The sequence below is a fragment of the Ascaphus truei genome, chromosome 4 (assembly GCF_040206685.1).
Source record: "Ascaphus truei isolate aAscTru1 chromosome 4, aAscTru1.hap1, whole genome shotgun sequence".
NCBI classification, from domain to species: domain Eukaryota; kingdom Metazoa; phylum Chordata; class Amphibia; order Anura; family Ascaphidae; genus Ascaphus; species Ascaphus truei.
In genome coordinates, this window is record NC_134486.1 from 78,687,196 (window position 1) to 78,700,727 (window position 13,532).

A 13,532-nucleotide genomic window follows, 5' to 3' on the forward strand; every position below is an offset into this window, starting at 1 on the left:
GTGAAAAGTGAGTAGGTTAGTTTAGCCGTGTGTATTAACCCTAGTTGCCTATATAAATCACGTGCTCACAAGTGTGCTGGCCATGACAGATTCTATATTGGGACGGATTGAGGAGAGATCTTGTTCATTTGAAGGACTTTTGCAGAAAGTAAAAAGTGGGTCAGCTACATAGATGTGTATTAACCCTTGTCCCATATGCAGGTCAAGTTCTCACAGGTGTGCCGTTTGTGACAGGTTGTATTGTAGAGAGGTTCTAAAGTGAAAATTCCCAATTCACTGTTACAGTAATCTGCAGCAAATTATTACTTGGGGCGGGGAGAGGGGGAGTTCAATCTCCAGTTGTATAAATGAGATGTGCTCCTATTTGAGCATAGGCATCTCTTCCCAAGTTATTTGGAGGGAGGTGGGAGTGGATATAGATACAACTTGAGACACTACTAAATTGAATTTCAGGTACAGTATTCAAATCCAATTTCAGATTTGTAAGAATCCGAGTTCGGATTCATAAAAATCCAACAAAATCCAATAATCATTTTTACAAATCCGCTCTGATTTTTTAGTACCCAATCCGCAGACATGTTGTGGTGTGCTGATCGGATTTGGTCTAAAAAACCTGGAGAAATCCGGATTCAGACCAGTTCACCCATTTCTACTGTTTAGGTCACTGCAATTCAGATTAATAATAAATACATAAAATGTATGGGATTTCTTCTTTAAAAATGAATTAAGTTTTTTTTTAAAGCATTTTTCCAAAATGTGTCCTAATTTACTATACTATTAGAATCCATACAGTTTATACTTTCAGATTTACAATTTTTTTTAGGAATCTCAGAAATACCATATCCATAGTTTAACAAACACTTTATTTCAGTCTCTTCATAATTGAGGGGTATGATCAGTCCATACTTTAGTTGAAAGTTTAGATATTGTTATATACTGTGTCTGGGGCAGCATTCAGTCAATTGTGTTATGTTTTAAGGGTATACATTGGTCCAGTGTAAAATTGCTTGTGTTTTAGTACAAGTTTGATAAACCCGTCTAACTTTAGAAAATGCAAACCAGTATATAAAAATAGATTTTTTTTTCCCATTATAAACATACCCATACAGCAGGCATTATAGAGAAATGTTATTCATCTTGTAGTTTTCGTCTTTCCTTTTTTGTGGAATTAATTATGTTATCTCATTCTTGTTAATTGATTTATTAGATTAACACAGGTCAAGCAGATGGGACTCCTGGACTTGATTTGAATGTAGCTGAAGCTTGGGAATTGGGATATACAGGGAGAGGTGTTACCATAGCAATTATGGATGATGGTAAGATCTTCATTAAATCTCTTAGGGAACTGAATAAATTCAAGCGAGGATTATAAAAGCATCTAACACACGTACTCTGACATTACATATATTTCAGCTCTTTTCACAATACGTTTTCTTTATATACAGTAAATTCCGTTTTTATTCATATACCTGTAGTTATATTTTTGTTCGCTGAATACTGTAAATAACAATTCTCTGGTTCTGTGCTTTTCTGATGTACCGTACAATATTTTGCTCCAACACATTCTCATTTACTGCTATGGTATATTAATTGGTTTATTGATGAGCACTATTCTTCTTTAACAGTTTTAAAGCCGCAATCCCCTAAAACAACCCTTCCGTTGAGCAATGCTATTTTCAGCTCTGGGGACACCCTGGTTCCTGAGATACAGCTGAAGTTACCAGGATTACATGTATTTAAAGGGTATTTAAATGGCCATCCAATAGGAAGCTGCAACTACTGCTGTAGAGGTTTGCTATTGGCCGAGATTTGGCCATCTTGTTTTCCTATTGAGGGAGCTTTAAACCAGGATATTTCACCAGTTAGTGTCCCCAGAAGAGAAGCATCCCAGGAGCTGAAGATAGTGAGGTTTAGTTCTGGGGTATCTACCTGTTCCGACCTTGTCAAAACATCGAAGGTGAAAAGTAATGAGTAAGGGGGATTGCTTTTTTTAAAACCAACATGTAGCCATTTTACCACGAAGGATTAAAAAAAAACATGTAATACTTTTAATATGAGACTCTCTTCCCCCGCCCCCCCCCCTTCATCGCATGTTCAGTGTATGGTTTTTAGATGGCAAAGTAAGATGTGTCAGAGAAGAACAACCTCATTTGACACTCACAGGTGTGTGCACCACCTGTAAGTGCAACCAGCAGTTTTGAATGTGCCATTCTAAACAAACAAAACCACAAGTTTACAAAATATATTGTAGGGAAGTTATTGACTGACAAAGAAAGAAACACACAAACATAAAAAAAGACAAAAAAGACTAAAAGGTGCATAATGACACACACAAACCCACACACACAAACACACAAACTGTCCAAAATGCATTTGCAATATTTTATGGTTTGCTAACTCTGCCTTGCATTTTTTCACTACTCAAATAGAGCAAACTTTGTGTTGTTTGTGTCCTCGTGTGAATTCTTTACACAGGATGCAGAGTCATACAGTACAAAGATACAGAGGAACACAAATGTAATTCAAACTTATACTAATCCCACCACACCCGTACACACCTAGCATCGCAATCTAACAAGGCGTACTAGTCAACCAGGGAGGGCCTTGGTAGGCACATTGACATTGATGGTGTTAATGAAAAAGAAAAACATACCCCATTTAGGTTCTACTGGGCCTACAGCGTTAAGGAACCACCAGGACTAATCCACTGGTCTTGTTGCTCTCTGACTGCTATTTGCTGACCCCTAACGGCACTTCTTCTCTGTGGCTCCCAGCAGTACCTCTGACCCAGCACTGAATGGTAGCAGCTTCCTTTTTTGTGTCTTCTATACGCAGAATTGCTCCCCCTTATGAGATCAACCCTACTGTCTTCAGTTTGCCTCATCTAGCACAGATAGTGAGGTCTATCACTTTTCTCAGGTAGTGCATCTTTTGGCTTTCAGTCTCTGCCTGACTAGTAACATACATGATCTTTTTCAACACATAAAGAGCAGCATGAAAAGAGAAAAACATGTAACACTCAGAAGTACAGTACACACAACCAAACCCTACATAGGAGATAAAAAAAAACACACACAAAAATCATATACAGGAGTATACAGTTATTTATAAATAATAAATCATCAACCATCCTAGTGACCTCATTTGGCTATTCTACTCAAATTACATATATACAGTGTTCGACAAATCACCCAAAGATCTACTCGCCGAACAAAAAAATCTACTCGCCACCTAGCCCCGCCCCCAGCCCCGCCCCTAGTCCCGCCCCACCCCCAGACTCGCTTTTTAAAAAAAATAAATGAATAAACTCCTAGTAAGAACAACATTCGTTTTTGACATTAGTTTATTTATTGTATTACATTATACTACAATTGGTCCTTGTTACGTGTGTGTGTGTGTGTGTGTGTGTGTGTGTGTGTGTGTGTGTGTGTGTGTGTGTGTGTGTGTGTGTGTGTAAGTAAATGTTCCTGAACCCCATAACTAGTGCCTGATCGCCCCCGCATTACAATATCAAAGGCAGCAATCCCGCCTGGGATCTTACCTGATCTGCAGTCCCTCAATGTCCAGGTATCCTCATTCCCGCAATGTTATACATTGGAGGGGAGGTGTTCCCTACCTGTCTTCTGGTTTAGGGGGGATTCCGATGTCTTCCGTGTGAAGCTCGTGAGTTAGATCTGGAAGAAAGCAGTATAGGTTATTTTCGGTGTAGGTATAGGGCAGTTAAGATATGTAGGGTAAATAAGAGATCCAGAGTGTGAGAGAGAGAGTGTGTGGGTGAGACACAGAGACAGAGAGAGAGAGAGAGAGAGAGAGAGAGAGAGAGAGAGAGAGAGAGAGAGAGAGAGAGAGAGACAGAGAGAGACAGAGAGAGACAGAAAGAAACAGAGAGAGACAGAGAGAGACAGAGAGAGACAGACAGAGAGACAGAGAGAGAGACAGAGAGAGAGAGACAGACAGAGAGAGAAAGAGACAGAGAGACAGAGACAGAGAGACAGAGACAGAGAGACAGAGACAGAGAGAGAGAGACAGAGAGAGAGAGAGACACAGACACACACACAGACACACACACAGAGAGAGAGAGACACACACACACACACACACACACACACAGAAAGAGAGACACAGAAAAAGAGAGACACACAGAAAAAGAGAGACACACAGAAGAAGAGAGACACAGAAGAAGAGAGACACAGAGAGAGAGAGAGAGAGAGAGAGAGAGAGAGAACACACACACGAAGAGATACTCCCTATCTATCTCTCATACCCCCATCTGTCCCCATCACCCACACACATAATACTCCCCCTCCACATCAAACACACAATAACCCCCTGCACACCACACACATCCCACCCCCCCTGCACCTCACATCACTCTCCTCCCTGCACCTCACATCACTCTCCCCCCTGCACCTCACATCACTCTCCCCCCTGCACCTCACATCACTCTCCCCCCTGCACCTCACATCAACCCCCCCTGCACTCACATCAACCCCCCTGCATCTCACATAAAGCCCCCAGCACCTCACATCAAGCCCCCAGCACCTTACATCAAGCCCCCAGCACCTCACATCAACCCCCCCTGCACCACACATCAACCCCCCCTGCACCACACATCAACCCCCCCTGCACCACACATCAACCCCCCCTGCACCACACATCAACCCTCCCTGCACCACACATCAAGCCCCCAGCACCTCACATCAAGCCCCCAGCACCTCAAATCAAGCCCCAAGCACCTCACATTAACCCCCCAGCACCTCACATCAAGCCCCCAGCACCTCACATCAAGCCCCCAGCACCTTACATCAAGCCCCCAGCACCTCACATCAACCCCCCCTGCACCACACATCAACCCCCACTGCACCACACATCAACCCCCACTGCACCACACATAAACCCCCCTGCACCACACATCAAGCCCCCCAGCACCTCACATCAAGCCCCCAGCACCTCACATTAACCCCCCCAGCACCTCACATCAAGCCCCCCAGCACCTCACATCAAGCCCCAGCACCTCATATTAACCCCCCCAGCACCTCACATAAACCCCCCAGCACCTCACATCAACCCCTCCTGCACCACACATCAAGCCCCCAGCACCTCACATCAAGCCCACAGCACCTCACATTAACCCCCAGCACCTCAGATCAACCCCCCCTGCACCACACATCAAGCCCCCCCAGCACCTCACATCAAGCCCCCAGCACCTCACATTAACCCCCCAGCACCTCACATCAAGCCCCCAGCACCTCACATTAACCCCCCAGCACCATACATCAAGCCCCCAGCACCTCACATTAACCCCCCAGCACCTCACATCAAGCCTCCAGGCCCCAGCACCTCACATTAACCCCCCAGCACCTCACATCAAGCCCCCCTGCACTTCAAACCCTCCCTTCCCTCCCCTACCTTGGCTTGCAGTGGAGGAGGCGGCGGCAGAGCAGGCAGGAGTGCACGCATGCTCTAGGAAGCAGCAGGCAGGAAAGGAAGTGCCTAATGCTAGAGTGTGCTGCTACCCTGCGAGGGGGAGAGCGGGCTCGAGGGGGAGAGCGGGATCGCGGGGGAGGGTGACAGCGGGCTCGCGGAGAGGGTGACAGCGGGTCCGCGGGGGGGCGCGGGCTCGTGAGGGGGTGCGGGAGAATGGCCTCGGGAGGGCGGGGGAGAGCAGAAAGCTGCCGCGGGCCGCACAGTGAGTGCAGGCGGGCTGCGTGTTTTGCAGGCCTGCTTCACAGTTAAGCGGGGATCGGGGGCAAGGGGGGGAGGAGATGAGGGGGAGAAGATCAGGGGAAGGGGCTCTTCCCCGTGGCCCTCTTCCCCGCGTTAACCCAATCAGGGAGGGGGGTTATTTATTTAATTCTTTTAAAAAAATTAAAAAAAAAAAATTGGCACGAGCAGGGGAATTCATAGAGCCGCAGCACGGCTCGCCAGCGGCCTAAATCCACTCGCCACGGGCGTGTGGATATCATTATTTGTCGAACACTGTATATATATATATATATATATATATATATATATATATATATATATATATATATATATATATATATACAGTATACTTATTTATCTGTGAGAAGTACTCATGTCTATTATATACATACAGTACAGTATTTAACTAATGTCTTTTTATTCCAGGGATTGATTACCTTCACCCAGATCTTGCCTCAAATTATGTGAGTACAATCCAAAGTTCATTATAACATTTAAATGTCTTTGTGGTTGACAAGTTAATTCATTAGTAAAATGTCTGCATTAGATGTGATAGAATCACTCATGAACTGCTGATCTTTTCCAAGCTGCATTTGGAAATTGTACAGAGGACTTGCAAATTGTAATGCAGTGTACAGCATGAAAGTGAGACGAAAGACATTGAACCAGAGATCAATAGGATAAAAGAGGGAAATAATATTACAAAGCTTTAAAATAACACGTTAACACGAATATTCTTAATGATGACATTAGTGACCTTGGATCCATATATACTAAGAGATGATATTAATCAAAGCTCTATATTTTGCTCAGCACATACATGCTAGGAGTTGCTAAATGGCAATATATACCACTTTAAAAGGAATGTGTGACCATATGAATTAATATGGTTTGTTTAACACCAACTTGCTACAGCACAGTACTGTACTACATATGATGCACGCAAACACCCGGAAATTAACTGTGAGGCTCAACATTCTGGTATGATATATTTACAGTTGCTTATGTTCTTCTGGGGCAATTTGTTAACCTAAAGGAATGCTTAGGTTAGTCCTCCACTTACAGTAACTACTCAATTTTACATATTGCTAAAATAACTAATAGCAATATGACACCACGTGGTGATTGGAAAGCTGGTGAATTTATATTTCTTGGGAAGAAAAACATAAAATGATCACAAAAGGCTACTAGTTTTCACTATAAAGCAATATGTTGCTGGATTTTCTTACAGAAAAAAATATATATATCACATTGGGTTAATTTGTTGGATGCATGCACCAATTTTTAGAAAGACAAGCCACCTATCGCAAGCACACATTTTGTATAAAGTGTTATGTATAAGTTAGTATACTATATCTATCACTATTTACCAATCTTACTTTAATACTGTATAACATCTACTGTAGATGGATGAGATCAAGATCATATAAGATTTTGGACTTCACAGTCTGCTTACAGCCACTTTTGTACTGTTAAATGCTAAATATTAAACCAAACAGCTGCACACTCTTCCTTCAGTGAATCTAGCATTTGTCACACCATATAAAGTTAATATGAGAGGTTTATGTCTTACTACTATATAAGAAGTTCAACCCAAAATGTTATGGAATACTGGCTAGATATGCATTTGAATGCTACAATGCTCTAGAATTGTCTGAACATTCAAATGTCCACTACTGTAATAGAAATGTGCAGTGCAGTGGATATTTCATTGCTGTATCTGTTATCAGTTGTGATTCAGTGACTCATGCCAGCCTACCTGGAGATGAACAATGTTGAATGTGAAATGCAAAAATTAGATGTGTTTCAACTGTGTTATTTATTATGCTCTAAGAGCGGTAAGTTTATGGGGGGAAGAAATTATGTACTGTAGCAGGAAAATTACAATTTCTGAACAACTTAAGAAACAAAAGAGAGGAGAGTAAAACTGTCACAGGCACAATTATAAGGGAATATAATTCCAACAAATTGAATACTTCACTTGAGTCTACTACATGATTCTGTGGCAGTTCTGGAATACATTATTTCTGCTTTCTATTTTACATATGGTTTAGACTACATAAATTAGTTAAGAATATTGTTCTCGGATAATTATTCCTTCTCCATAATCCACATGATGTATTACTGTGTGGGTCTCTCCCCTAAAAGATTCAAAAACTTAAGCAAAGATGTGGAAAACCTTTCTTAACTAACTGGTAGAGAAGCAGCAAATGTGTTTTATCTTATTTGATCTCTTATCCTTAAAGACTGTTATGGCGCCTTCAAATTCAATGTGAGAGGTTAAAAAATACACCACAGTCTACATACCTCTACACCTAGTTTCATGATATGCAAAGAAGTTCATTTTGCTGTGGTACAGTACTTACAGTATGTTGAATATTTTTAAAAAAATGTTTTTGTACCAATACAAAAACAAAAGTCAGAACATTTTGATTCATCTAATATGGGACTAAAACAGGTTGTAAATAAGGCCAACGACCTGTGCTAAATTGTATCTAAAGCAAATAAGGGACTTTTAATACATTTGCTGCACAAACGTTAGTAGCCAATTAATATGGAAAGCTTGCGCATAATACTGTATGTTTCAGATTGATCTTGATTATACATTGACATGCAATGGAGTAAAAGATCTACAGTCCATGTACAGGTCACAGAACATATCTATTTATTTTAAATATTCTTTTTGCTGTGTGTTAAAAATACTTAGGGTATTGAATATATTTGGAGTCATATTTCTTATAAACATTTATATTACATTGGATGCATTTAAATGAATGCATGGATGTTCCCCTTGTATTTAAGGGATTTATAGGAAATGTTCTTGGAATGTAAAGTCCACATGAAAGCAGTAGGTATTCTTTATACGTATGTGTGTTTGCTTGTATATATATATACACACACACATACACACGTGAGAAAAAGTTTGTGAACCCCTTAGGATTTTAATCTAATATCAAACAAATTACACAAAAATGGGAAACATTTTCAACATTTATTTATCCACACATGATTTAACATTCAATATCAATGCTTGAAAAGGTATGCAACCCTTTAGATTTATTACGTGGGGCACCCCCTTGAGCAGCAATGACTTCAAGTAAGCATTTCCTGTAACTGCTGGTCATCTGTCACATCAGTTTTGAGGAATTTTGGCCCATTCCTCGTTACAGAACTGCTTCAACTCAGTGACATTTGAGGGCTTCCTTGCATGGACAGCTCGCTTCAGGTCCTACCACAACATTTCGATGGGGTTAGGTCCGGACATTGACTAAGTCATTCTAAAACTTCTTCCTCTACAGCCATTCTTTTGTAGATCTGCTTGTATTAGGATCATTGTCTGTCTTGCTACATGAGCCACTATAACTTCAGCTTCAGCTCATAGATGGATGGCTTGACATTCTCCTCTAGAATCTTCTGATACAATGCAGAATTCATTGTTGTGTCAATTATAGCAAGCCATCCAGGTCCTGCGGCAGGAAAGTAGCCTCAAACCATCACACTCCAACCACCATGCTTTACGGTTGGGATGAGGTTTTTCTTTTCAAATGCAGTGCATGGCTTTCGCCAAACATAAAATTTCTTATTGATGTCAAAAAGTTCTACTTTGACTTGTCTGTCCAGGGAACAATGTTTCAGAAGTCTTGTGGCTCATCTATGTGCTCTTTGGTGAACTTCAGACGACAGCAATGCTCTTTTTAGAGAGCAGTGATTTCCTCACAGCTATCCTTCCTTGAACACCATTCTTGTTCAGTCTTTTTCTGATAGTTGAGCCATGAACACTCACATTAGCCAAGGCGAGAGTGGCCTGCAGATCCTTGGATGTTACTACTTTGTGACTCACTGAATGATTTTCTGGTTTGTTCTTGGAGAGATTTTGGTAGGATGACTGCTCCCATGTAGAGGTCCTGTGGTCTTGAACTTTCTTCACTGTCTGACAGTGGATTGGTGGATCCCCAAATCCTTAGAAATGGTTTTGTAACCCTAGACTGATGAGCATCAATAATTGCTTTTCTGAGGCCCTCAGAGATTTCTTTTGATCGTGGCATGATGTGTTTCCACACACCTGTATGGTGATGATGAAACTCACAAAGTTTCTGATTTTTATAAAGGGTGGGGTCTCCCAAACTCACCACTGAAGATCTACCTAATTATTTAAGCGCCTGATTCTAATCACCCCCTTTAATTTAGCTGATAAAACCAGGGTTTCACTTACTTTTGCACATAATCTGTATATATGTATATCAAGTAGCAGAAAAATCCAGAGCACAGCACCAGAAAGCAAATAGCAGCCAAACTGGATCGAAGGTAAAAAATGATTTACTTAGGTCAATGCTATAAGTAAAAAGGATGACAGAGCCGTGCAGCTCCCTGTGGAAAACAATCAGTCAGTAGTTTCTTTGCTTGCCTCCACGATTGTGTTTTATTGCCTGCATGTTATGCTTACTTTGTATTTAGCCATTATATGATGGGGGGGGGGATTTACCTGCACTCTGGACTGCTGACAGATTGGCGTCGGCTGGAGGAGAAAGTCATGTCCCTGTACCCTCAGTATGCTCAGCGTTTGAGTTTATTTTTGATTTATGTGGAAAGCAGTTTACACACAGGCATTCAAAGTATTAGATACACTACTCACAACATCAATTAAGGGATGATTATATTGATTCGTTTTTTTAGTGATCGCATACATTATGTTATCCTTTGGAGCACCCTCCTTTGGTATATGCAGCAAGGAAGTGGATGGACTAATTACTATCTTTCAAGTTGATGCCCTCATTTGGATAGTCTGCGCGATTGGGACTTCTCTGACACACACTTTTAGTGTATTCATTTAAAAAAGTTTTAGTTAGTGTACTATGTGGGAAAATTGCTCCAGATGGAATAATGGAGTATTACAAAATGGTATGGTATTTAATGCATTGTAGCCGTGACCCCTGATTCACCCTGAAAGAGCAGGAGGTTGCGTCTGCACAGAGCGAGTTGCTAAAAGCCCGCGAAGGAGGAGAGTGCTAATTGGTGGGAGGGAGCAGACCCTTGTCCCAGCAGCCCTGTGGGGAGGGTCAGGCGAGAGAGTTGAGCCAATGGGCTGAGGAGGTGGAGGAGATATAGGGAGGTGGTTGTGCGCACGTGGAGTAGAGCTGGTTGGAGAGGAGAGGAGACGGAGTGTCGTGGTAAGGGAGGTCAAGCCGCCCCGGCATAGGCCGTGTGCCCCAGGCCCAGTTAGGCCCTGAGTCACAGTAGAGACAAGCGGAGCTAGGGATCGCCATAGCGAGGTTCCTGTGCCCGTAGTATCTTGAGACGTTGAGCAGGACTATATTATTGAGTGGGAGGTCTGGGCTCAGACCCCGCTTGTTGTTGCTGGAGTTCGGGTGGGATCGCCCCGGACTATCGCCAGAGGGAGAGGACGGTTCCGACGTGTGGAGACCCTTTGTGAAGAGCGTAGCAGTTCCGGGTACCGGAGTACCCGGCAGGTATTTCAGCAAGTGCACCAACGGTACCATTCATTCATTAGGGACACAGTTGCTGCGCAGTCACCCATACACACATATAGTTGCTTATAGTTGAACGGAAGGACTAATCCGTTAAAGAGTGGACACGGGGTGGGGTCACCCGGTGGAGGGTTCGGGGAGTGTTGGCGTCCGCTGGGACCATAATATTGTGGTGTCCGCAGTGGCGCAAGGTAGTGTGGAGCCCGCCGTGGCGTGTTATAACGTGTCTCTGACTGGGATGTTATTGTGTGTACCTAACTATAAGTTTTGCCTGCAAGTAAAGGAGGTTGGTTACGGTAATTGGCTGGGTGAGTGTAATTATTGCATATACATCCTGCGAAGACCCACTCCCCCGCTGGCGGGAGCTGTCGCAGGTGGAGGCGCTGCACCCGTTATAGATATTGCGCGCACCCCAGGCTCTCCGTGGCAAAGACTCAGGCCCTGCGAGCCTACAGGTACCACAGCACCGGGTAGCAGCTTACTAGCGATAGGAAACAGGGCTACAGCATGATATACATATTTCCTTTTATTTAATAGCACATTAATATAATTTAATCAAAAAGGATCAAATAACTGTAGCCTTAATAATCTACATGGTAAATTGGTTATTAATTGGTTTGTAAAAACAACAATTCTAAATGGTATTATTTATGTTCTTATATTTTGGGTTATTTGGGAAAAAAATCTTCTTCATAAATGTAAATGGCTTTCCCAAGAAAATAACAAGAATGCTAGGAACTACATTTTGATAGGTGTATTTGTCACATACTGTACACAGGTTTAACAATTACAAGACATTTATGAGCTCCAGTTGCTTGTATTTCACATCTGCTCTGTGTAAGATTATTTTGAAAGTACTGCTCAGGCATGGAGATTTTTTATATGTCTGTATAGAGCTTAGAGACAAAGAATCTTCTGGCTAACCAAGTAGAACTGTATATTCATCACTTTGATGTGACATTTAGTTTGGAGCCGTAACATCTTAGGGTTGTCACTAGGACTGATTTCTTCTATTAATGAGTTATTTGCTCGCAGTCTCACATTCCCATTGTAAATGAACAACAACTAACAGATTTGCTATTTTTCTAAGTACTGTATAAAACATTTTTCTTTATTCTCATTGAAATTTGCACTGTCAAGCCATAAGAATTGCATAAGAAGAATCTACTGCAGGTTTGTACTGTATATATGGAAAAGCCGAAAACGGTATTGTGAAAGAAGAAAAAGCTGCACAATTTTCAATGCAAATAGTTACAGCTTTTTATGGTTATGTTAATGATGATAAGTGTGTAAATACTTCAATTTAACTTCAGTTAATTATTTTACATCAACATTCTGCAATGATGTACAAGGAAAACCTCTTCTATTTTTTCCATGCACGACCTGGCATGTTTTGTTCTAGTATAATGGTTTAGTTAGTTATTTTTTTGCAGTGGAAATAATGGAGGATTTTAATTAAACCAAAAGTTGCAGACTGTACCTTTGTCATTTTAAGCATCCCAAAGCAAATAAGGGGAGAGTACAAAGAGGTTTCCAGTAGCACATACAGTAACTTCTATTGCTTGCCTACGGCAAAGTGTTGAGGCTGTTGCAATGTTTTTTTCCTGTTGTACAGTATGTTCTGCTTAAATGATTGATAGAAGGAGCAACTGTGACAATAACAAACTTTTCAAACACCTGCAAATGCTAAGCTATAACCAGGTATCTTCCCAATAGCACATCAACACTCTACTGTCCAAGTGGTGGGCAAAACCAATAATTGGTAGTTGGGAAGTAAGGTAATGGAAGGAGGGTGGTTTCTGAAGGTAGAGTAGGACAATAGTATTCACTATCTCTTACTTAGGTCACTGAGGACTGCTGGTTGTCAGAAAGGACCAATTAAAAGAACTTTTGTGTTCAAGAAATATGTGTTTTGTAACTTCTCTCTAGCAATCCTGGCATTTGCCCCTGGAAGTCCTGACTATGTCCTGTGCAGTAAAGTAATGTGGCAACAAACTATATACTAGCATAATCACTTACTCAATAACTCATTGACCAACAATCAAAGAAAATATTAGTGCTGCATAAAGTAATAAAAGCATTAAGATAAAGGAGCTATACAGTAGACAAGGTCAGATTGCCAGTATGATTTTGTGGGCCCAGGGTTAATGAAAGATGGAACACACTTCACATCCACTCATTAGTACCATCTATCATACCAACCTATCTCTATGCACGATTTTCAGAGCTTTTAACTAACTTTAGGTTAGGTAATCTACATTCATTCAGTCATCTGTATGACTATTGACATACCATCATTACATTAATAGAAGTAACATTGCTTCTGCCCTATAACCCCCC

At 41.6% G+C, this 13,532-nt stretch overlaps 1 protein-coding gene across 4 annotated transcripts in view; it reads left to right on the forward strand.

Moving 5' to 3' along the window:
- The window catches only part of PCSK2 (proprotein convertase subtilisin/kexin type 2), a 196,957-nt gene that overhangs the window by 98,443 nt on the left and 84,982 nt on the right, over positions 1-13,532 (forward strand). For 2 of the 4 annotated variants that reach the window (XM_075596077.1, XM_075596078.1), the window contains exons 4-5: positions 1,208-1,316; positions 6,133-6,170. The exons of the other annotated variants lie outside the window; for them this stretch is intronic. In XM_075596077.1, the coding sequence (XP_075452192.1) occupies positions 1,208-1,316; positions 6,133-6,170 (147 nt within the window). The remainder of the gene's footprint in view (positions 1-1,207; positions 1,317-6,132; positions 6,171-13,532) is intronic. 4 annotated transcript variants of the gene reach the window in all.